Below are 24,840 nucleotides of genomic sequence, written 5' to 3' on the forward strand. Positions count from 1 at the left end.
CTAAGGTTTTTGAGCCAAGGTTCTGCATCTTTTGCTTTCTTTTTTATCCCTGGAAACAAAATGAAAAGGGAAAAACAGCTGCAACTCCTAATTTCTAACATTAAAAAAACATTTAAGTGTTTTTTTTTTTTTTTTCCCAAGACTGATAAAAGTAACTCAATTGTATTACTCCTTGAAAGGCAGCAATTAAAAACTAAGGAATAATCCTGACTGAGGATGAAGTGAAGTGTTCATCAGCAGCTCAGCCATGCAGGACACACAGACCAGGTAGTGCTATGTGAGAGGCTTTCCACTCCCATGCGCACCACACTGCTTGCAGCTGCCCTGGTGCAGACCCAATGCTTCGGTTTGATGATTTGTGTGTGTCGGAACACAAGGGCTTAACATGCAATCGGGTTAAGCTGCAGAGTTACTGAACATTAGTGCTGTGACTCAGAATTTTCTTAGTCAAATCAGATTCGGCAGTTCAATATGACGATTCAACAATTTGTTTTATATATAAAGGTCTATAAGACTTTCTGGCAAAATAGTACATTGACATGCATTTCAGTGCTGATTTAGACCACATTAACATAGTCAAGTGCAACAGAGTCATATGAACATTTTGAGCATTTAAAATCAATAAATCTGTTAAGACAACTGCATATGACGCCAGATGGCTGATTTGAATTGCCGACAATGCATTAGCCTGCGTGCGGATTTGTCGGAATCATGTGTCGGAATAATGATACAGTAGGCTACACAGGTATTTCTGGTTAAACCTAGCTCCTATAACTTCTTTATTTTGCTTTAAACATTAAAAATTAACAAACAAATGAAACAGTATAAATAGATTCACAGCATTGTTCACTTTGAAATAACTGACAAATCTTCTTCAACAGGATAGGGGCCTAGGCTACTTCTTTATTTCTCTTTAAATATAAGAAGCCTAAAATAGGCCTATACATGTAACCAAACATGTAAGAGAATAAATTAACAAATGAAGCAATTTAATATTTGAATTATTTTAGCTGAAAATTGTAAACAACAGTTTAAATAAACGGTATTGTCAGCCTTGAAATAACAGATGTCTCATCTTCAACAAGACCATTTTTATTTCTCTTAAATATAAAAAAAAGTAATATATAAATCTAAATAAATGTGTAAAATAATAAATTAACAAATTAAGCAATTTAAGATTAGACTTCTTTTAGATGAAAATAAATGCAAACGGTTTAAATAAATTCACGGCATTGTCAATTTGAAATAACTGACCTCTCGTCTTCAAAAGAATATTCTATTTCTATAAGCTATTTCCCTTTAAACACAGCCTAAAAAATAACTAATGACTAAACGAGTGTGAGAGCCTAAATAAATAATCAAATTAAACATAAATTAGGATTAGCCTATAATTATTTAAGATGAAAAAGCAAACGTTTGTATTCAGGCTTTTCCTGCACAACAAAATCAATAATAGGCCTATAAAATGAATGATTTAGCGGGAGTGGTCTTACTTTCCCAAAGTTATGCAGTGTTATTCAGGTTTCGGCTTCTCCCTCCAGTTTACCGCGCTTGTTGTCATGTGGAATTTTTCTAGCACGCGCAGGTTGCAAGAATACAAACACTAAATTTATAATTCCCTTTATTTTATTTATAATTAAATACTGTAATATAACCACTGTCCATTTTTGTAAGATTTTATAATGATGTATTCCGGTATTGTAATGCACATTGACTGTCTTTAAAAAAAAAAAAAAAAAAAAACGACTGCTCAACTCAAAGAATCTCAGTCGACTGAGGGGTCTCTGACAGATGATTCGAATAGTCGACTTTCAAGGGGCAGCCCTACTGAACATTACTGAACTATGGCTATAAACTGCTTTCCTCCTTTTTTTTTGGAGTTTGTGTTTTGCCTAATTGCCAGAGGGATCAATAACACATTAAGGAACAAGACCGCTCTATGTCAAATATAATAACAATAAAAAATTTTAAACCTGTGGTACAGAATGCAAACTGTGAGATTGCATGCTCATGAATTGCAAGTGTAGTTTTGGAAACGTTACACCATTAGTATATACCCACAGAATGATTACAGCTGTACCAACACAAAAACATAACACCGCTGCACAAGCTGCTTTGGAGTCATGCTAGACCACAAACCCCCAAATACCCACCACTGTAAAGCCAGCTGATTGTCTAAATGGGGGGGGGGGGAATCAAGGTGCCCCAGAGAACATTTGACAAATACTGAATACAGGTGATACAGGTGCTTAATCCTGGTCATTTTGTACCAACAGCTTCCAAACGAGTCACTGTTACTTCTGAATACCAACTTCAGCGTTATGCCAAGTGCACTGACAACAAAAAGCTTACCATTAGAGAAGCGTAATGGTGCAGCTCTCTTAGGAGCCCTGTCTGTAGAGTGCCCTCTCTGGATATGGCGTAACTGTCTGTCTCAGGATCCTACACTTTCTCTCTCCTGAAACGAATGCTGTTCTCTCCCTGCAAACTACCTGCTGCTATTGACTGAAAAGGAATAATGACATTAGCAATAGTAGGCTGAAAAATATGACTGAAGTCCATTGCAATCTTAAAATTATGACTTTCCTGTCTAAAATGCTTACCAGACTTTTACTTTCCTGGCTTGTTGACTGATGGCATTAAATTATTTATGGCTTTTTAGTCAACAAGCTAGCTAGTCACCCAGCTAGCAAGAAAGCTAGGCATTCAACCTAGCATGTTAATCGGGCAGCTAGTTGGCTAGCCAGAAAGTGACTAGCTAGTTCACTGGAGTTTACCAGTAGGAAATAAAGAACCTAGCAACATGATTTGACCATGTTTATTTATTTAAAATAAGGGCAGCGCTGATGGTGGTAGGAGTCAGAATGTTTGGCCAGCAAATCAGAGCAATAAGCAAACATTTCCCCTAGGTTCTGGGCTGCAAAACATCATTTCCGTCACTCGCGCTGTCACTCATAGGAAGGGGGTGTGGCTGAGGCTGGCCACACAAACATGCTTTCTCACTGCTCATGTTGTCCATTTCTGCAGAAACCGCTTAGAGGAATGGTCACATGAAATCGTTCTGTGAGTGAGGCGAACAGCAGAGCAGCTTCATGAGTGTACTGCGCATGGGCAGAATTAAGAGAGAACCGACTTGCAGGGCGCATTGAGAGAGGCGCACTCGCTACACATATGGACCAAATTCTAATTAAAAACATACATCTTTGCAGACAATTTTTTTTTGTTTTAATTTACACCCATTAGGAGGTTCAGCTTCCATTAGCCTCAATGACAGCCTGCCCTTGCTACACAGAACCTTTAGCAGCCAGCAGTCACAGCTCCGTTGCTACAGACAGGTTCAGCAGTTAGCGGCTCACCTTCAGATCCTCCGACAGATTGCTGTAGTCAATCTCAATCAGGGCTTCTTTGGCCAGCACGGTGCTGGAGGTCTTCTGACTGCTCATAGACTCTTCAGTCTGCGAGCTCCCCTGAGTCATCCACACAGGGAGAGAGAGAGAAAGTTATAGTGCTACTGTTTTAACTACACACATCAAATATTTGTGTGCATGTCCTGCATTTTGTCTTTTTGTTCACGTGTGTTGTGTTGTGTGTGGTAAGCGTGGCCGTACCTCCCCCTGGCTGATGTCGTCCATGGTTCCGGATTTGAGGGGAAGTCGTATGTCCTGCATCTTGCAGGCCTGCAGCAGGTTGTGTCTGTCGCTGCGCTTCTGCTCCAGCTTGGTCTCTATGGCGGTCACCTCTTTCTGCAGCTGTGTCAACTCCCTGCAGCACACACACACTCATTACACAGCACTGCAATACACACACTCATTACACAAACTATAGTACACACACTCATTACACAGACACTCATTACACAACACTGCAGTACACACTCATTACAACACACACTCATTACACAACACTGCAGTACACACTCATTACACGACACTACAGTACACACACTCATTACAATACACTATAGTACAGACAGGAGTTATGCCACACTCCAGTACAGACATGAGTTATGCCACACTGCAGTACACACACTCATTACACGACACTGCAGTACAGACAGTTGTGCCACACTGCAGTACAGTCATTACACCACAGTACAGCACAGGCACACAATACAACCCTTCAAAGTGGATATTCATTTCAAAGCACAACCAATCCTCTGCCATCAATGCGGACTTATCAAGACTATATTTTGCTTGTCTGAAGACGTGTGTGCACTCGCAAAAGAACACCAATGTGCATGTGTGCGTTCGATTCTCACTTGTTGGCACCGCCCAGCTTCTTGCGGATCTCCTCCATCTCGTGGTTCTTGTCATTGACCTCAGACTTCTTGGTGAGGTGCTGATTCTTCAGGTCCTGCAGCTGTGCCATGGTCTCATCTATGATCTTCATATGCCTCTGCTCCTCCTGAGAGAGAAACAGAAGGAAGGGAGAGGGGTTTAACAATGGGAATGCGTCAGGGCCTTACAGTACTGTTCTTTCCTCTCCTCCGTCGCTGAACACCCATCTACCCCATGTCCTTCCCTCCCTCTTTACCTTCTTTAGTCTCTCAATCTCACTCTCATCCTTCTTCACTGTCTGCTCCCACATCTGAACCTTCTCCTGGTCCTCCTTCAGCTGGTTCTTCTCGTAGTCCAGCTGAATCCCCAGTCGGGTCTTCTGGGTCTCAAACTCCAGCCTGCATGGCAGATTAAGGGTCAAAGGTGAGGCTGAAGGTCAAAGGTGAAGCCAGAAGACATACATGGAGGGTCAGTTATCTAGTGTTTAGATTACAGCCTTCGAGAGAGAAACAATATAACAGGGTAAAATTTGTTCAAGGTCCAGTGGTTTTCTCTGTCCCTCTCCCTACCACAAACATAAAAGGAAATGTCCCAGGGGCAATTAAGTCACATTGAAACCCTAATCAAAGCAAACAACCTATGGGAAATGGTACAGTGCTTACACGGTGCCTGAACTGGTAGTCTACCTCTTTAAAATAAATGAAGGTTGATTCAAAAGGTTGCTCTGCCTAACAACAAATTTGGCGATTTGATTGATATCTTTGATAATAATTAACAAATTAAATCCAATCTATGTTGGATAAGTGTGGAGTTGTAACTGTTGATGCGCATGTGGACATTAAACAAGGATGTTAGCTGTTGAAACTGCTGGATTCAGAAATTGTTACATTTTAAACAAATTCTCACTTGCCCAACAGGAGGAACTCACCGCTTCTTGGCGATCTCGTTCTGCCTCTTGACTTTCTCCTCCTCAAACTCCCTGATGTTTCTCACGCCGATCTCCTCACAGAACTCCACAAACACCTCATCCTCCACCTGTAAGACCACAGCAACTGCCTCAGTCTCCACCCAAAACTGCACAAGCTCACTAACAAACCCTTTCAGAAAAGGCTGCTGCTACTGTTACAAAGACCCATCTGAACAACCTGTCACCAGAACAGATTATAGCATGACGACAATATTATTACGTACATGAGCCAAGAAAGCGTGGCATAATTTACTGTGTGTGTGCTTGTCTGTGTGTGTCTGTATATGCGCATTAAGAACTTAGTCTCTCACCAAGTTCATGCGATCTCTGAGCTCTTTAATATCTCTCTCACGAGACTGGATGATCCTCTTGATGTCATTGATTCGAGGCCCAAAATTGGCTAGCTCACTCTCCAACTTTGACTTCTCCTGCAGAGAGGGGCGGGGTTAATATACAAGTACTCCTGCAGAGAGGGGCGGGGTTAATATACAAGTACTCCTGCAGAAAGGGGCAGGGTTAATACACAACTACCCCTCCAGAAAGGGGCAGAATCAATACACAACTCCTCCTGCAGAGAGAGGTCAGGTTAATGCAACACGACCCTTACAGAGAGGGTAGTGGGGCTGGCACACCAAGTCAGCTGACACAGGTGCACGTGGCGGTGGTGCGGCCTGACTGGCTGCAGACAGGTGCGTACCTGCATGTTGAGGGACAGGTGGCGAGTCTTGGTCTGCTCCAAGTCGCTCTGGGAGTATTTCAGTCTCATCTGCAGCCCGTGAGCCTGAGACTGCACCTGACGGAGCTCCGCCTCCTTCCTCTTAGCCTTCATTTGCTCCTGCACAGAGGAGGCCAGGAGAAAGAGGGGGAGGAGGAGGAGGCCAGGAGAAAGAGGGGGAGGAGGAGGATGGCAGGAGAAAGAGGAGGAGGAGGAGGAGGAGGATGGCAGGAGAAAGAGGGGGAGGAGGAGGAAGCCAGGAGAAAGAGGGGGAGGAGGAGGCCAGGAGAAAGAGGGGGAGGAGGAGGCCAGGAGAAAGACAGGGAGAGGAGGAGATGGGCAGGAGAACGAGAGAGAGAAGGAGGGGAAGACAAGAAAAAAATAACTTCTAACTACTTTTAGTGATCAGCTTTTTATTAAATGCAGAAAGTGGGGACAATCTCCTTCAACTCCAACAAATAAAATGAGATCACAAAATAATTAAATTATGCAATTAAAGCAGATCAACGTGGAGTTGGATACAAATGATACCAAGCCTGTATTGCCTGGTAAGTGTTCGTGCTCAATTCACACAACAAAAAAGGTGTGAATCCAAAGAAAGTGGGAGAGGTTTTACTGTCCAATAGTGACTTTGTTTTTTGTGCTTGTGTGTGTGTGTGTGTGTGTATATACATGTGCTTCTGTGTGTATGCGTGTAGGTGTGTGAATGCATGTGTTGAGTGCATATGCACATTTGAGTGTGTGCGCACGTGTGTGTGTGTTGTGAAAGTGATGTGTAAGCTCGAACCTTCAGCTCCTCTGTGAGTTTCTCCTTTCTGTCCTTCAGTTTGTCCACAGCCTTCTCGTCCCAGCGCCTGGCCTTGGCCTTCAGGTCGCTGGCCCCTCCGGAAATCACACCTGACTTCTGGAACAGAGTCCCATCCAGAGCTACCGTCTGAGGGAGAGAGAGAAAGGGGGGGGAGAGAGGGGGGGGGGAGAGGGAGAGAGAGAGAGAGAGAGAGAGAGAGAGAGAAAGAGAGAGAGAGAGGAATGCTCAGTCGTATTTAGACAGGAGTGTGCTCTTCTCCAAACTGCATGTCAGTGGCTGCTTTTAAACCACAGTGCAGTTAGTAAGCCCGGCTCACACAGAAAGGGAGGGAGACACTTGAAGTGCATCAAAGTTTTACACTGAAAGGCTGGGGTTGGGATTTGGGGTGGGTAGGCTGATCTGAGATCAGTTGTGAGCGGTGCTGGGCTTTACCTTGTGTCTGTAGGGTCCGCCGAAGGCAATCCTGCGGGCATCCTCAACGTTCTCGCACACGAGCGCGTTCCCACAGGCGTACTGCAGCGCCTTCTTGATGTGCGGCGGCTCGTAGCGAATCACATCGATCACCAGCTTGGCCCCCCGCAACTCCCGCAGCTTCTCGTCGGTCGGCTTCACCTAAGGGGGAGCAGGGCAGGGGGCGAAGGTGAACACACTGGACAACAGACTGTACATGTCAATGCCTAGGTGGTATAGGGGTCTGATAGAGGAGTGGTACAGACTTGAGGGTAGGACATTGGTATAAAAAAATATTTTGGGAAAAAAATAGCCAGGTTGGGAATTTGGCCAGGACACCAGGGGAACTCCCTACTCCTTACAATCAGTGTCATGGGATCGTTAACGACCACAGTGAGTCAGGACCTCGATTTAATGTCTCATCAGAAAGAACAGCACAGTATCCATCTCACTGCACTGGGGCATTGGGGTTTCATTTGACCAGAGATCGAAGATCACTCCCTACTGGCCTACCAAAACCACTTACAGCAGCAACTTGGTTCTCCCAGGAGGGCTCGCATCCAAGTGCTAACCAAGCCCACACTTGCTTAGCTTCAGCCATTCGGCAGAAGTAGGATACAGGGTGGGATGTGTACAGGGTTGGCTATGAGGAGGGATATGGTGAAGTATAGGTTTGGGTATAGGTGGGTATATTTAAGTATAGGACGTGGGTACATGATTTGAGTATGGAGGGTGGGTAAAAGGTTGGGTGCAGTGGTAGGTATGGGGTTGTATATGGTTGGTTATCAGGCTGGTCATATGGAGTGCATGCATTGGGTCTGTAGAGTTTAGTTTAGGGCATGGGTATGAGGATACATGTACAGGGATGCGTTCAGGCTTCAGCGTTCTGTACCTCCAGGTAGTCCAGGGGCAGGAAGGTCTCAGGCTCTCCGCGCTGCTCCTTTATGTACTGGATGCAGTCGCGGCCCGTCTTCTCAGAGTCCACAATGATGGCGTCCATGTTCTTCCCCAGGACCTTGGTGACAGCAATCTGATACTTCTTCTGCGTGGGCTGGCACAAGTCAATCAGCCTGCCGTACTGTGGGGGAAGGCGGGGGGCAGAGGTGAACCTGCGGCTGCTTTGACTGCACCATCAACTCATCCTACACCTCTCAACATTTTCTCATTCAGTGCAAATCAGAAATTCTGGGAACAACAGCCCAAATGTCCCATGAAAGCCAAGTCATGAGGTTTAGTAGGGCTTATGGCACATACACCATATGTGAAGGGTCCTTTGCTGTAAGCGCAACATGAAATGAAATATAAAATAAAATACAGGGATAGATATAAGACAGATGCTTGTCAAGTCCAACCAAAAATTCCCCTGCCCTCTGAGCACTTCCTCCTTTCTCATCCCCTCTCCCCTCTCACCACAGATCCAGGGTAGAGTCTCTTGATGCTCTCCATGATCTCTGCTTTGCGCTGCTGCCTGCTGTTCTCCTGTCGATCGATCCTGGCGTCTCCCAGCTGTTCCATGACCTATGAAGACATGCACACACAGGCGTTATGCGCACCAGCGTTACACGCACACGTAAAGGCATTTTACACATGCACAGACACACATGCACACACATCTCCACATGCTACACACACCAGGGTCACGCAGACACACAGGTACAGACAGGGTGTGCTGTGAGCCAGGCCAGTGCAGGAGGTGTTACCTGGTTGAGTTCCATGTTGATCTCATCAATCCTCCTCTTGGCCTGCTCCACCTCCTCGGTCAGCTCCTCCTCCATGCGCTTCTGCTCCTCCAGAGATTGCCTGAGAGATGGAGGGGGGGAAGTGAGTGATGATGCGCACACCACCATGCAGTCAGGGCCACTGTGTAGCATAACAGTTAGGGGACTGGGCTTGTAACTCAAAGGTTGTGGGTCTGATTCCCAGCTGAGATGCTGTCATAGCATCTTTGAGCAAGGCACATAATCAGAAGTGTTTCAGTATAATACCCAGCTTTACGAATGCATTGCATGCAAAAATATAAACTGTGCAAGCTGCTCTGGATAACAGCATCTGGGAAATCCCAAAAGGTAATGTCAAGCAATGATGTCCCAGTACATCATATGGATTTTGTAAATTCTAACCATAAAACAATTGAGACCGTACAAGCATTTTTACCATGCCATGCTAGACAGTACCTGCTGGTGGCGATGTAGTCTTCCAGCTTCTCAATGCGTTTCTGGTTCTCCTCAATCTCTCTGATCTTCTGCTTAATTTTGGCCTGAAAAGAACAGTAAAGCATCCACCTTGCTCAGGCTGTCCTTTTGTCTTTGTGTGCATTACTCCAGCTGTTTCTCACCCAGGGCTGCCGTGCCACACACATTTTAGCCCCCCTCCTCCCTCCCTACCTCTGTCTCCACTTTCTTTCGCTCCTCCAGGTCCAGTCGGTCCTGGTCGGCTTTCTGGTCGCGGTTGAACTTCTCGAGCTCCTGGGCCAGGGTGGCGGCCCGTTTACTGGCCTCCTCCTTCAGACGGTGGTACTGTTTCACCTGGAGAGAGGAGGAGAAACCAAGAAGGGAGATTAATGTATGGGAAATGTACTCAAAAATGAAAATGACTAATTTCTTCATTAACAAGAAACATCACCCAACAGAAGTTGTTTAAAATTCATTTTATGAACCCATTTTTAAAAAGTAAAATAAAAATTAAGAGTGGGGCAGTATTTCATTAGACATACTGAATATAACGCAAAGCAGAAGGAGTCGAACAAAGAGTTTGATAAGTTTAGCAAGTCCCCGCCTCCCCAACACACCTGGTTCTCCTCCAGGGTGAGGTCCTGGCCCTGGCTCTGGGCCTCCTCCTCCATGCGCTCCTCGAACTCCTGTCGAGCGGTCTCCACGGCTCCCTGCTCCTTCTCCAGCTCCTCCATGTCAGCCTTGCGCTTCTTGTAGGTCTTCTGGGCGCTCTGCAGGGATTTCCGCGCCGCCTCCAGCTTCTTGATCTTGTGGGACGTGTTCTCCTTGGCTTTGATGTACTGCGGCCTCTTCTGGTTCAGCTCTGCATCCTTCTCCCTGGGAAGAAGGATGTTACATCAATTAGCAAACGCTCGTATGCACACCCATTTACAAAGCAAAACTGCAATCAGCCGTTTAATATGGGCAACAGTGCCAGACCTCAGTACAGAGCATTGAGTATAGAGGCCAATCACTGAAGCACTACTGTTTTTAAACAATGCAAACAAAGAATCCTGAATAGGCAAGTAGGTTTCATAAATAGCAGTCTGATAAACAGTGTCATTTTCCAGTCTTTTATAATATCCACAACCTCTCTCTCTCTCTCCACACATGCACACAGTGGAGGATTATGGGAGACTACCACACCCCCTCACCAGAGAGAAAACAGAGGATCATGGGAAATTCCTTCTTTCAACACACACACAGGAAATCTCCATCTTTCTTCACACACAGCAGACGATCATACAAAATAACTACTCCTCTTTCTGCCCTTACAGAAGAGGATCATGGGAAATCACCATGTCTCTCCCCGTATGTGCACAGAGGAGCACCATGAGAAATAGCTCCTCACTTGATCTCTTTCTCCACAGTCTGCTGCTCCCTCATCATCCTTCCGAGCTCTTTCTTCTTCTCCTTCAGCTCCTCCTCGACGCGGTCCATTCGCTTGCGGTCCTTATCAATCTCGCGGTTGCGGTGGGAGAGTTCACGGTTGAGTTTCTCAATCTCTGCCTCATTGTGGTAGAGTTTGAAGAGCTGCATCTGCACGTGGGCTCTCACCACCTCATCCTTCAGTCTCTGGTATCGCTCCGCCTTTGGGAAGGGGGGGTAAGCAGAGTTTAATGTACAGCTGAGTGATTTGCCCATGATATTACATTGTATCGTATCATGATAATTTTCACATTATCGACAGTAGGACAGTATTTGGTTTTTGGACGGTATCTGGATTTTCAATAAAAATTACACGAAATGTAAACTGAACTGTACTGTAACTGGACAAAAATAAGGATCAATCAAAATGGAGTAATAACTCATTATTATTTAGAAACATGAACACTAAACAGTGTGAAATATTCAATAACATTAAATTTGATAGTAAATGTAAAAAACCCTAACGTGCAACCTGCAAATGTTATTACACAAAATATTCCTGCAAAATAACTGTTTTCAGCCCCACTAGAATGACAAGAGGTGTTAAGTACTATCACTAAAGTTTTATTATATGAAATAAAACAAGCAGCCGCCTAATTCTCACAAGGCTTTGCCGGCTTATGGGCTGAATTTTCACTTATCCAAGAACTGGGACAATCATAATGGACCGAACCAGACCCTAAGAAACAACTGGGCAAGTGCGTGAGGAGGTTTGCTTGTCCAACATCTGGTTTTGGTTGCACTGGGTTTCCATTCTCATTAAGGCATTACATTACAGGCATTTAGCAGACGCTCTTATCCAGAGTGACTTTCACAACTTAGCATTTACACTGCATACATCTATACAGCTATATACTGAAGTAATGCAGGTTAAGTACCTTGCTCAAGGGTACAATGGCAGTGTCCTACCTGGGAATCAAACCTGTGAACTTTAGGTTACAAGACGAGTTCCTTCTTGCCCGTTACACTACACAAGACAGCAGACCCACCTCTTCCTTCTCCTGCTTTGCCTCCTTGCGCTCGGCAGCAATGTTCTTCTTGCGGTGGTAGTTGAACTGCGTGTCCTCTTCCGCTTTCACCATCTCCTTCTTCCTGCGGTCGTACTCCTGAGCCAGCTCCCCCGAGCGCGAGATCTCCTCAAACAGAGCCGTCCGCTCCTTCGGGTTCTTCATGGCAATGGACTCCACTGCTCCCTGTGAGAGGAGAGCGAGAACAAGATATCTCCTCTCATATTGGTGTCTGACTGTCAGGGCAGGGCTCAGGAATAAGTTACACAATGGAAATGACTGGAAAACGAAAATGTAAGTTTTCCTCCTGCAATGTTTTCTTTTGAGAGTGAAACCTATACCACATATACACCTATTGTTTAATCGCAAAAAAAATATTTTTGAGTATTGTTTTTTTTATATTATTTTTTCAATCTTCACCTGTCAAATTCCCTAACAGCTACATTCCACTGTCAAACTGTGAGTGCAAAAGCTTTAGGCATATTCTGATTTCAGACAGCATGTCAAAAATATGTCAACACCTGGATGGAACATTTTAATTGTACACTTATCTGTTATCTTCTGAGAGTAAACCTGGGCATGCTATTACTGGTAGAGTGCCAGCAAAGCTGGTGAAGCTGTCTGTACCTGGAACACCAAGAAGTTCCGGGCCTTGATGAGAATGCCCAGCTTCTCCAGCTCCTCGCTATACTCGGACAGCCCCACCACTTTACTGTTGATGCGGTATTCAGAGGAGGCACCTGCAACAGACAGAGGTAGTTACAGTACACACTGTTTAACACAGAAAATAATAGAAGGGAACTGAACACAGCAATTCAGGGAGAGGCTCTGGTTGTAAAAGGGACCAATGTGCGCGTAACGGTACCTATGATGACCCGGGTGAAGGTGCGCTCCTCGCCGTTGTCCTCCCGGTACACCATGCTCACGAAGGCGCGGTTGGCCGCAGGTTTACCTACAGGTGCCCCGTGGATCAGATCTTTCAGAGTCTTCACGCGCAGGTTGCTGGTTTTTTCCGCCAGAACAAAACTAATGGCATCCATAAGATTTGATTTGCCTGTGAAAAGGGATCAATGAGTGAGATCAGCCCCAACTAGCTTGCTTAAGTTTCTGGCTACGTGAACAACGACGTTAACAGAATGTTAAAATAAACATAATAATCGCACACATGGAGCTAGTCTAGCTACCCGGTGAGGTAGCCGTTTAACCAATAAAAACCTCTACATTGCATAGGACAAAATGAATCGACATGTGTTCTTTACAATGTTAAAGCTCATATGCCCCGATAAGTTAATGCATTTACTCCGAAAGAACTAGCTAACGTCACTTGGTTAGTAAAAGCAACCAGCGCTAGCGAATGACAGACAATGCATTTACAATAATTAAACGATCGCACTGGTCGCTTTAAACAGTCGCATTAAACATATCATCGCGACAACTAAGCAAGCTAGCTAGCTAGGAAATTATACACGTACAAATTTCTGACAACTGGCTGCAATAACAGGCCTTCCCCTACTGAAGACAAAATCCCCGGTCTAAATTGTTCCGAGTTGACAGAAGGCCGACGCTGCAAGCCGGCTACGCATATTCTCGTTAGTTAGCACGCTAGCTAGCGCCAATTATCTATTTGTGCACACTTACCCGATCCATTTGGCCCGATGATCGCAGTGAACTTGTGAAAAGGTCCGATTATTTGCCGACCTTTGTAGGACTTGAAATTCTCTATTTCTATCAGTTTCAAATAACCCATTTTGTCCTGCGTATTTGCAAGCGAGCTTGCAAGCTAATGATAGCTAGATGTCCAGTAAACTAAGTACGGCCGATCATGCATCAGATAGCTAACAAGCTTGCTAGCTAACTGCACACAATCTTTTCTATATTTTAATGCAATGCAGCAAGGTTATACGATATCGAATTTTTATTTAATAATTTCAAAACGCATGCACCGGCTTTAACTTCCAATGTTTTCCCAGCCCGCTACCTAAAAATACAACCATAAAACAAAAACAGTTCACCTAGAGCGCGCGCACTCGATATTCTCGCGAGACTTCCCGGCGAAGAGTACGAAATGGGGTCTGAACCCAAAAATGTAGGCCAGTTTTTTCCCATAGGAATTTCATTTTCTGCCGAAAATAAGGACTGTGGTTAACGTATGCCGAATAGAGTTTTACGTTTTGTTCTACGAGATAAATTACACCCATTAATATTTCAAACGTGAATTTTGAAGCCGTTGTGTGTTTTAAAAAACTAAGTTGCTAACAAGTTCCTATATTGAAACTACAATGGTTGTTGCGTGCAGGCGTACTAGCATGGAACCTAGTGTGACGGTTGCCAAAACGCGACCATTGTTGTAGTTTCAATATAGCATTCTATTCTAGCAACTATATTACTAGTACAACCTCCACTTAGGATAGGAGCCCTGAAAATTATTTCTCTGCTAGCTCATTGTGGATGAAGTGCAGCAATGCAGAGTAGAAAGAATATTATATATCATATTTGGACGGCGCGAAATCTAAAACCACCTCATATATTCGCTTAAAATCCGTAACCATGGTGACCTAAAGCGTCAAAACAAGTTCACACGGACAAATTGCTTTTCTGGGAGGACTTCACAGCAGTAGCACAGCTAAGAGTATGTTTTTTTTTATTTAATTATTATCAAATGAACCGTATAATTTTACTGTGACTTTGTATTCGGACACAATGTGTTGCACAGTGTGTGTTTACGTTGAACAATGCTTTAAATGTACCCACGTAATTAGTTTGCAAGCCACTGTCACTTATCTTAATGTTCAAACTGTTGACAAGACTGGCTAAGTAATCTTAGCTGGGATGTGAACTTCACTAGCTAGCTAACACCTACGTTAATTATAGTAAGCTAATCTAATGTTTGCAAGCTAACTCATTATTTTTTCAAATAACCACCTAGACTAAGTCTGTTTGATAACTAGCAATTAAAGTAAAGTCTCCCGTACATCCAACATAATCAGTCCGAAAGGAAGAACGGTCTATTCTGTTTGCTATAGTCTAATATTTTTATTTTCTCTGACTGAAAGAATAAATAAATAAATAAATCATGTTTAAAGTGGAAGACTCAGCTGCGATGGCTATCGAACGGCGACGTGCGTCGGAGACAGCGCGCAAGGAACGAATTTTCGACACCAGAAATCGGGTCATCGGGTTGGACCTTTCAAAGCTGCAGAGGCAAGTCGAGGAGAAGCGGGAGCGGGAGAGGGTGGAGAAAGTACGGGACAAGGCATTCGGTACGTACGGCAACACTTGTGCATAAGGGGGGCATCAGGGAAAGATATTTTTAGGTTTTTACCAAATTCCCTAAATGTCATTAGCGTCACCATCAACGCTTTTGCCCTCTTCTGGCTAGAATCGTTGAGCGCGATGCACGACGCTCTCTTGAAGCAACAGTTTGCAGAAGAGGAGCGCAGGAGAGCGGAACTATCCCAGGAATTGGTACAGTTCCGAGCGACTCACCAGCGTGCTCAGGACTCCCGTGACGCTGATCTGAATTTTAAAGAACTGGCTCTTAATCCCCCGGTTTCAGAGGAGGAACTGGGGCCTTCGAGCATGCAGGTGTTTCAGGTAACATATACTGACGTCTTTGGTGCTGTATCTGTAGTGCAACTTTTAACAAACAGATTGTCATATTCCACACAGAAACCTGACGTGTAGTTGTCATTGCGCATCCTTATTACAGTGGATTAGGCTATTTTGCGTTATTATTCACGCATTCGTTTTCCGATGCTTTGCGCTGTTTTTTGTGCTGGTACACAGTTCATGTTTGTGTGTGTGTGTTCAGGGAGGTGATTGTATGGCCAGAGAGAGGAAGAAAGCTCAGATGGAGGAAAATGAAAGACTTCTGAAAGCACAGACACAGGAGAAGGAGAAAATGCGCATCCACAAAAAACAAACAGGTAAACACACCTGTACTCTCACACACATGCACCACTATATGCACTGGTACTGTTCACACATTCACATGTGTAGATGTTCTGTAGTATGTATGTTGTGTAATGCAGGTGTTATATAGTGTCAGTACTGTGTAATGAACAACAGTATATGTGCACGCAAAGTAGTGTGTATGTTATATAGCATAGATGGTGTGTAATGTGGATGTTGCTTGTGTCGCAGAGTTGCTGTGGGGCCGAGCACAGGTGCAACAAGACTTTAGGGAGCTGCAGCTTGATGCTACGGAGGAAAAGTGTAGGCGAGATGCTCAAGTTGCTCTCAGCAAGTACAACCTGGCTCAGGTACTCATACTTCACTCTCACCACAACCATACTTAGGAATGTACACTTTTGTCTTACACCATAAACTGGCTCACATATTCACTCTATTCAGATAACAACTAGGCTCTAATCACAACTGATGTCCATTATCATTAATAGCTAATAAATAGAAATAAATAGTCAGATATTTAGATAGCTTTGTTTCAATACTTATGTAAAATGCCCCCCTAGCCTTAGTAATAATACATAATAAATTAGGCTTTAAAAGTCAAAAGTCTTTGTGTCTTCATCCTTGAGATGAATTTTTTGTTTACAGAATTTTGTATACAGGGCTTCAACTGGGCTTTTTTTGCATTATATATAATACTCTTGTTAACTTGCTTCCATACAGCTCTTTCAAATATCACTTTCTCCTTTTCTCTCCTCAGGCTGCAGAGCGGGCACAGCAACAGAAGATGGACAGATTGAAAGAGGAAGGGGAGAATTTTATGGAGGTGTGGCATATGATGACCTCTGACCTCCTGACGGAGTGCCCTGAAGCTGCAGAGAGAGGGGGTGGAGGGGCGGGGCAGAGGGTGCTTTTGGACAGATGGAAGGGGATGAGTGCCGAGCAGATGAACGCCATACACAAGCAGAGAGAGGAGCAGCTTGCTGAGAGAGAGGTACAGAGAGAATAGGCAGGACTGCAGTTTAATATTTAAAATATTTTTTTGTTTAATATTTATAGCACAATATTAAGCATTCTTCAGATCCTGGCTGTATTCAAAATCATTTAGAAGTTCAGTTATTACTCAATGCAGATGACCTGGTATTGTTGGAAACATACTGTCGGAACTGGGCCCTGGCAGAATATTTTATCCCATATGCACTGGTACATTTGAGCCAAGCCAGATCAGTGCTGCACCGTGCTGGAGCCTTTGCACTTTTGCAAAATGCAAATTTGATTCAATCTGACTAAACTAGATTCAGAAATGGCCCAATTTAATTTCTGCAGGTGGCATGGTTATAATTGAGCTGGGAGCTAGCAGTTACTAATAAAGGTTGCTTCAGAATTTTGCCACAAAGAGTAAACCACATAACAGACAAATGCAGGCAAGCAGTCAACAAATAAATTCATAAATCAAGACTGTTTAGCTAATGGTACCATGACAAAGAGAAGACTTGGAAAAAGACACTCCTTGCCAATTTTTAAAATCTGGCTTTTTTTTTTTTACCACGGCAATAATTATCCCTGATTAAGCTTGAATTGGACTGATCATTTTTTCCATGAGATTATATGTAGGCTACCTTAAGATACACACCATGAATATTGCTAAACACAAAGTATATGATGTGTTTAATAATTTTTCTCTCAGAGGCTGAGAGAGGCCAAGAGACAGAGAGAGGCAGCGTGGGATAGCCTGCAGATGGCACAAAGCCGAGAGGGAGAGGAGGAGGAGAAGAGAGAGAGGGAGAGAGAGAGGCAGAGAAGGACAGAGATGGACAGATACAACATGCAGCTGGCCAGAGAGCAACAAGCACAGTAAGTATATACACACACACTATTCATAAACGGAAGCTTCACGTTGTGCATGTAATCTTACCGACAACCCATCTCTCTCTCTCTCTCTCTCTCTCTCTCTCTATCTCTTTCTCTCTCCCCCCATCAGTCAGCAGTACCTGGAGAAGAATCTCTACACCAACAGGCCTGCGGCCAGCTACTTCACACAGTTCGGCAGTAGCTCTCGCTAGGACTCTCTGTCCTCAGTTACACCTCATTGTGTCATAACAGCATATTGACATATCTGGCACAACACAGGACTCATTCAGGGCCACACACACTGGACATGTACACTGTACACATTGGCTGTTACTTCAAATACATACTGATATTTTGGGCACATTATTATTTCTGAGTGGTATTTTGGGATGTGGATATGTTTCTGTATACATGTCAAGAGGTCAGATCATTATCTGTAAACAAAATGGCATAGTTCCACAAAAGGAAAAAACGTGAATGAATTGCAAATGTTGAGTTTAACATAAGCAATTGTATTGCATAATTACCTTTTTTTGCAAACATTTGGGACATTTGGTAGGGTCATTTGGGATACTTCCGAAACTGTCATTATTGTTGTACTCTTATATGCTCTTTGTAAGTTCTGTCCATTTGTCTGTTATGTAAGCTTGGGGTCATCAGCTCTGGCTATCATCAGGGTAGGTACTGCAGTTAATACATTTGAATATATTGTGATGTAAATCATACGTGCTAGAGCCATGTGTTTTTGGCAAACTGGATTATCCAATAGCTGAGCTGCAGCCTGATAGGAAGTATCTATGACTTGTCTTGATGAATGTGTCAGCTGCAGTAATTACCCTGATGCTAGTCAGAGTTACTATGATATAGTTGGTTAATAAATCAAGAGGCCATTCATAGTGAATGCAACAAATTATATGAAGAAGTTAACTGAATAAATGGGTTAAGATTGAGTATTCTGACAAATAAATTAGAACAGACCTTGAAAATAAACAGTTCTACCTGGTGCATTATACAAGTTATGATTTTTCCCCAAACAATGTAAGTCCATTACAGACGACGGGGTTAAAAGAGCATGTTGACATTTAACACCTTAATATAATGCATTTTTTCCTCACACTGTGTACTGTATGGTAGTCCCTCCTCAGTATCCTTTTATTACCAGTCATTCACTATCAGTGTTCTCTCTTTGCACAGGCTTCATAGAGGCATCGTGTGGCTGATATTTTTGAGGATGTGCATGAAGTTGCAGTTGAACTTGACTACAGTAAACCTGAAGTGACTAGGAAACAGAAACTTTATAGTGACGGGACAAACAGTTTAGTTGCTTGACAAATTCTGAATATGTAATGTGTATTTTTTATAAGGAGGTGTTATTTAGCGTTGTCATTATTTTTTGATTTCCAGAAATAAGGTGATAGGATATATGTTTTACATTTTTTGTTGTTTCCTTTAATAATAAAGAGAATAAACTCAACCTTGCTCTCTGACTGGTTGCTTAATCAATACAACTATCTAGTACAAGACATCCTGTAAAAGCAGTGTTTTGCTGGATTGCACAAAACATTATTCTAGCTTTATCACAGTTAATTATCTTCACTCACTTGTCAGGATCATAAAATACAAATACTGTTCAGTTCTGAAAATGAGTTCCAGTGACGTTGATGTGTATTAGAGTGGTTACGGAAACACATGGTCGATTGTACCTGAATTGCAAGTGATCAAACTCTCCTGCACAAAAGGCAGGGCCTGTTTTCAATACCCATATAGGATACTTAATACTAATAACCCTCCCCTTATGGATCTTAATAAGCGACAGTGACGCCAGTCTGGCTTGTGCATATTTCAGGGGTTTTATTGGTTTAATTACATTACAGTGGCTTATGCAAAAAAGCAGGTACAATATAACTCACCCTACAAGGCATTTCACCACCACCCCCTCCCCCCTCCACACACACAGACCACCACATCACCACTGTAATTACACCCCGTGTCCGTTTCATAGAAGTTGTTATCATAATCATTATCATTATTATGATACATTTTGACCGTGCTTTTTATTGGTCTTTCTGTTGTATATAAAAAAGAAATGAACAAGGAGACAGGGAGGAAGTTACCACACGGCACCTCCCTCCTTACCCCCCTAGCACCACCACTACCCTCCCCTGTGCCCCAGAGTCAGCTGGGCAGCACAGTATGTGTCTGTACCCCCAACAGGGTCCTGCCCAGCTCCCCTCTCCCCCCTGCAGTAACATGGATATAGACATTTCCAAATCTCTCAGGATTCATTACTTTGAGTGGAAACAGAATCAAATTTAACAAGATGGAGCTTAACGAGAAAGAATGGATGCTGCAGTATACTTTAATGAGAACTTGAAATGTGCCATCTTGTGGGTGGCAGTAATGTGTGAGCATTATAAATATAGAGGCTGAGACAATTTGGTGATTTTTACACTCAGATCAGTGTGTTGTTTAAAGGGATAGTTAATTTACTAGATGTTTTTAAAAATTATTTCAGTTTTGGTGTATGTTTAGTGTTTGCTTGTACAGCAGTGTTACTTTTCCAGAGGCTGTGCATATAAACAGATGAATTAAAAAAGTGGAGATCGCTGGTATTAATCTCAGGAATACAAAAGTGCAAGAAGGCATAGGAGGCCAATCTATAATCGATAAGTGTAAAGTTAGCCAAAGAAATCAGCGATTATTGTTAACAAAAGTAAACAAACAATATTAAACATGTTAAAGAGTAATTGGGTAATAACTATACATACAATCTCTGGAGGCATAACATTGCTGCTTTGGAGTTACTAGTGTATTTTCTTGTAATTTATTTTACTTTCTGTGTGCCCCGTACCTACCATTCTAAAACTTGTAGGATGTCAAAAACTTTTCAAAATATGTAGAAATATAATTCATTATGCATAAAAAGCATCTGGGCCAATCAAAAACAAACACCACTGAAACTGAAATAATATTTAAAAACCCAGAAAGTGACCTGTCCGTTTTCCATAGTTACTGCTCAGTTTTTTTGTGGGCAAGGGAGCCTGCAGTCCCCCTGCTGGAGAGCGTGCATTAGTGCACTTAACAGACAGCTACTGTACTTCCTGCCCTCAGCAATGTGAAGAGATGAATCTCTGTTGTATATTTCTAAATGACAATAGCTACTGATGTTTCATACAGTGTGTATTTTATTTTTCATATTTACATTGCAGTTACTATCACTAAAAGACCAGTGGGTGGACAAAGGGGTTTTTTTTCTTTTCAATATTTCAACTATGTCCTAATTTTCTAAAACATCAGCTCACTACGAATATTCACTGGAAACAATAAGAAAAATAAGGGATTTCATACGGTCATCACTGAACCAGACTTTAAAAAACCTCCCTTATATCCTGTCAGTTTTGAAATAAAACATAAATCACACATTTTATTTCAAACAATGTCTCCAATGAATGACACAATTTCTTTTTACATTCAGAGAGACATTTTAGATCTCTCTTTCACACTTCATCTCTATTACTCTCTCCTTCTCTCTCCCTCTCTCTATTTCACTTTATCTCTCTCACTCACACACACACACACATTTTCACACACACACTCACACACACATTAAAGCATACACACACACGCATGCGCGTGCACACGCAGTATATGTATACCACACTGAAATTCAGAGTGTAGGATATTTGGAACAGAAACTATTACTTACTCCCTAGCCATAAAATGCATGTATTCTACATGGTTGATATACATAGGAAGTTTCATGCAGATGTTTTTAATTCACAGGAATCTCTTATGATCTACAAAATCTGCCAATCAGCACAGATCATGCTGTTGTGCTTTATCATAACTGGGAGGATGGAGGATTCTGTCAGTCTACAGTGGATATGCTGTTTAATTCAAAGATAATTCAACAGAGAACTGCATGGTGATGACAGCAAAACCCTTACTGTAAATACATTAAAATGAAGCTGAACAAGCAAGAAAAATACAGATTCCTCATTCCAGTCAAGATGACAACTATAAATCACACTGGAAAACCAACAAAACATATAAAATATCATATTGACTATAAAATTACAAAATCATAATATGGAAAAATAACTTATAATAAAATTAAGTTACATTAGCAAATACACTAACACCCATCTCCCTGGCAGACTGTTATGATCAAGACACTTTAAAACATGTCATTTAAAATATGAATACATGTAATACAAAATTGTGCATTCCCAGTGTTGTATGTTTACACTGTTACACTGTATTAATGTCCCTGTCTCTTTCCACTTATATCCCCCCCTCTCACATTCTCTCTCTTTCTCTCTCTGTCACTCACTCTCTCATTTCCTATATCTTTGCTTTCCTGTAATGTTGTCACTTTTTCCTCATTCCTTCCCCCTTTATGCCGGGTAACCAGTTGATTTGTTCTTGTTTCTGTTATCTCTGCTGTTATTTCTCTTTTTTCCTGCATTTCCTGCCTCACTGCTCAAACTTCCTGTGTCTTCGCTCTCTGCCATATCTATGGTCTCAGTGCCTGTTTGTTGTCTCTTTTGTTTTCATCACCTGTCTTTGCACTCCTTATCTCATTGGTCTGGTCTCTGTCTATCTACGCTCGGTAGCTGGCTGTGGCTTAGTGATTATTCCCTGTATCTCTGCTTCCCTGTCAGTCTACTCTCCCAGTGTGCAGACAAGTCACTCTCCTTTCTCCTTCATCAAACACCATGGAGAGGAAGATACAGTGATGTGGGAGAGAGAATGGCCTACGGGTCATCCCCCTCCTACGTCTGTAAACTACCTCAAACAAGGCCAGGCAAGATCTGTAAACAATTAATAGGATACTTTATCAGACTCACACATTCTGTGTGTGTGTGTGTGTGAGGTCAGATCAGTGTCAGTAGGCAGCAGGGTCAGTGTGTTGATCAGTCCCTGTTTCGAGTCAGTTTGAGTCTTGCTGTGCACCAGCCTGTTCCTGCCAGAGGACAGGGCGGGTTGGCGGATTGCTTTGACGGTGTGTCAATCCTGCACCGTGTCTCACCATCCGATCCATGTGTTGGGGGAGGGGCAGTTGTGTCCGTTGTGCACGGGTGTGTGGAGAGAGGTTTTCTTAGTGTTGGGGCATCTAAATGAGTTGGTACGCAAGCAGGGCATGTGTGTTGGGGGGTGTGGAGGGGGTAGTCTGCGGGGAGGCGGTGAGCGTGCGGGGCATGCGGAGGGGGTCTGTGTGCTTTTGGAGGCGGTCCTGATTCTGGCGACTGCTGGTCTGACCCTGTCTGATTTAGGCCAGGACTTCAGAGCTGGGGAGGCAAGGGCTGACAGAGGTTGCGGTGACAGAAGTGACGGGGGAGCTGGCCCCCAGGCTGTCCTGGGACTCTGGCCCAGGCCCCACCCCCGGGTCGCTGTATTGGTCAGCGAAGGACGCGTCGTTGTGGGAGTCCACGCCCACGCCGTGTGCATACTGCATGAGGTTCCCCTCGCTGCCCACCTTACTGGCCACACACAGAGAGGTCTGGCTGGCAGTCTGCTTCTCCTCATTGTCACTGACACAGAAAAAGAGGGAGGAAGAAATAAAGGAAGAGAGTGATATAAAGAGGGAGAGAAACTGACAGGAGACCTTTTTCAGGAGGGAAGGGGGAGATGAGTGTTGTGTGTTTTTAGGGTTTCTCCTCTTATCTGTCATCTGTGTATTCATGGTTTAGTAACACAAGTTCTCTTATCATGCAAATGTGTATTTGAGGGAGGGAGAAAGTGAGAAAGTGAGACATAGAGAAAGAAAGAGAGAGGGGGGGTGAGAAAAAAATTGTTTAAAACATGCTTGTTTGGGAACACAAATAATTATTTGTTTTGCCAGCAAAGGCACGTGAATTTAACAAAACTGAAGTGAAAAAAGTGAAGTGAAAAGAACTGAACTCAGCTGAACTGAAAGACAGAAGAGTGTCATGTGAGTATTTCTCTGCCTGGTGTAATTTAACAGCAGGTGTGAGCTGAATAAAACTGACATTGTTATAAGTAATTTAGTAACACTTAGCAGGTTATCTTATACAAATCAAGTACATTTTATTTGTGAAAAAAATTTGTGCAGTAGAATCAGCAAGCGAGAGCAAGAGAGAAAAAGTCAGAACAGGGGAGAGAGAGCGAGAGAGACAGAGAGAGAAAGAGAGCGAGCTTGTTGGGGTGGAAGAGCTTAAGCATGTGGTAATAGGCATGTGTAGTAAGTGAATTTGCCCACATGCAGACACTGAGGAAAAAAGGGACAGACACAGGACTATAGAAACATGCAGAGGCAGTCTGCCACACAGGAAGCAGCCTACTACACAGGAAGCAGAGTCTACCACACAGGAAGCAGAGTCTACCACATAGGCTGCACAGTGTACTACACAGAACACAATAGCATACCTCTCCAAGGACCTGCAGTGTTGCAAGAGAGAAACAGGAGAGAGTAAACCTATGATCAGAAAGTCTCACACAAACGTACCTGCACACTAGTAGCTTCTTGCACAAACATACCTGTACTCTCCAAACGTCTCGTCCTTCATTGGTCGAGCCTCAGAGTCCACCTGGCCCGCTTCCTTGTCCTTCACTGAAGGTGAGACAGAATGTGCTGTAAGTAACTCTGCTGATGTTGCCCACATGCTTGAGGTGTACGTATGTGCTGCGGGTGTTCTGAAGGCACACAGCAGTGCTGCAAGTGTACACACAGTATGTGCTGCAGGCGCACCGACAGCGGCAGTCTCACCTGAGTACTTGCCGCCCTTGGTCCGTTTGACAGAGCAGAGGATGAGCAGTACCAGCAGCAGCAGCACGAGGGCGCTGATGACCCCGATGAACCAGCTCTCAGTGGCGAAGCCCCCCGTCATCCTCCACACCCCTTAGGAAGAGAGCGCACACGGGGAGATGAACACTCCGCTAAACCGCCACACACATCTGAGAGGGGCCGTGCGGACGATCGTGGGTGAGCTCCGTACCGCCGTTCCTATTCTGGCCCTTCGTCGTGATGTCCATCTCCCAGAAGGTTCTGTTGTCGTACACGAAATGAAGCAGGTACTCTGAGCCAGGATCCAGGCCCTCCAGCTCATAGAATGACTGAGCGGAGTTGAGCTCCTCTGACTCGATCCACTCTCCATCTACACCACACACGACAGCACATAAGAAAAAATACATGAATGGTGGTTGGCATCAACACAATACACAATAACAAAGTCAATGCATACTGTCATTGGCATG

The 24,840-nt window shown here is 43.6% G+C and overlaps 3 protein-coding genes across 9 annotated transcripts in view; 1 reads left to right on the forward strand and 2 right to left on the reverse strand.

The window, feature by feature from the left end:
* The window catches only part of smc1a (structural maintenance of chromosomes 1A), a 17,842-nt gene extending 3,941 nt beyond the window's left edge, over positions 1-13,901 (reverse strand). Inside the window, exons 1-20 of the mRNA XM_064298905.1 lie at positions 13,501-13,901; positions 12,728-12,916; positions 12,490-12,602; positions 11,845-12,048; positions 10,779-11,017; positions 10,006-10,264; positions 9,602-9,742; positions 9,392-9,474; positions 8,918-9,017; positions 8,628-8,735; positions 8,110-8,295; positions 7,200-7,379; positions 6,747-6,893; positions 5,942-6,079; positions 5,556-5,672; positions 5,206-5,312; positions 4,534-4,675; positions 4,259-4,404; positions 3,609-3,762; positions 3,357-3,467 (exon numbers count right to left, since the gene is read on the reverse strand). Of these exons, the coding sequence (XP_064154975.1) occupies positions 3,357-3,467; positions 3,609-3,762; positions 4,259-4,404; positions 4,534-4,675; positions 5,206-5,312; positions 5,556-5,672; positions 5,942-6,079; positions 6,747-6,893; positions 7,200-7,379; positions 8,110-8,295; positions 8,628-8,735; positions 8,918-9,017; positions 9,392-9,474; positions 9,602-9,742; positions 10,006-10,264; positions 10,779-11,017; positions 11,845-12,048; positions 12,490-12,602; positions 12,728-12,916; positions 13,501-13,609 (2,973 nt within the window). The 5' untranslated portion in view covers positions 13,610-13,901. The remainder of the gene's footprint in view (positions 1-3,356; positions 3,468-3,608; positions 3,763-4,258; positions 4,405-4,533; positions 4,676-5,205; positions 5,313-5,555; positions 5,673-5,941; positions 6,080-6,746; positions 6,894-7,199; positions 7,380-8,109; positions 8,296-8,627; positions 8,736-8,917; positions 9,018-9,391; positions 9,475-9,601; positions 9,743-10,005; positions 10,265-10,778; positions 11,018-11,844; positions 12,049-12,489; positions 12,603-12,727; positions 12,917-13,500) is intronic.
* Positions 13,902-13,963: 62 nt separating this feature from the next.
* ribc1 (RIB43A domain with coiled-coils 1) lies at positions 13,964-19,096 on the forward strand. 2 transcript variants are annotated; one of them, XM_064298907.1, is made up of 8 exons: positions 13,964-14,491; positions 14,946-15,122; positions 15,242-15,456; positions 15,674-15,788; positions 16,006-16,124; positions 16,532-16,765; positions 17,459-17,625; positions 17,753-19,096. In XM_064298907.1, coding segments are annotated over exons 1-8 (1,110 nt in total). In that variant the 5' UTR covers positions 13,964-14,490; the 3' UTR covers positions 17,835-19,096. The 2 variants fall into 2 exon arrangements, with proteins under 2 accessions (XP_064154977.1, XP_064154976.1); XM_064298906.1 differs by lacking the exon at positions 13,964-14,491 and having other exon boundaries at positions 14,936-15,122.
* Positions 19,097-19,449: 353 nt separating this feature from the next.
* l1cama (L1 cell adhesion molecule, paralog a) overlaps positions 19,450-24,840 on the reverse strand; it is a 50,099-nt gene continuing 44,708 nt past the window's right edge. For 3 of the 6 annotated variants that reach the window (XM_064298908.1, XM_064298910.1, XM_064298909.1), the window contains 5 exons: positions 24,582-24,740; positions 24,353-24,484; positions 24,124-24,196; positions 24,013-24,024; positions 19,450-23,156 (listed from right to left, as the gene is read on the reverse strand). In XM_064298908.1, the coding sequence (XP_064154978.1) occupies positions 22,895-23,156; positions 24,013-24,024; positions 24,124-24,196; positions 24,353-24,484; positions 24,582-24,740 (638 nt within the window). In that variant the 3' untranslated portion in view covers positions 19,450-22,894. Of the gene's footprint in view, positions 23,329-24,012; positions 24,025-24,123; positions 24,197-24,352; positions 24,485-24,581; positions 24,741-24,840 lie in introns of all 6 variants that reach the window. The other 3 variants (XM_064298912.1, XM_064298911.1, XM_064298913.1) reach the window with 3 other exon arrangements.

The sequence above is a fragment of the Anguilla rostrata genome, chromosome 11, assembly GCF_018555375.3.
Source record: "Anguilla rostrata isolate EN2019 chromosome 11, ASM1855537v3, whole genome shotgun sequence".
Lineage (NCBI taxonomy): Eukaryota > Metazoa > Chordata > Actinopteri > Anguilliformes > Anguillidae > Anguilla > Anguilla rostrata.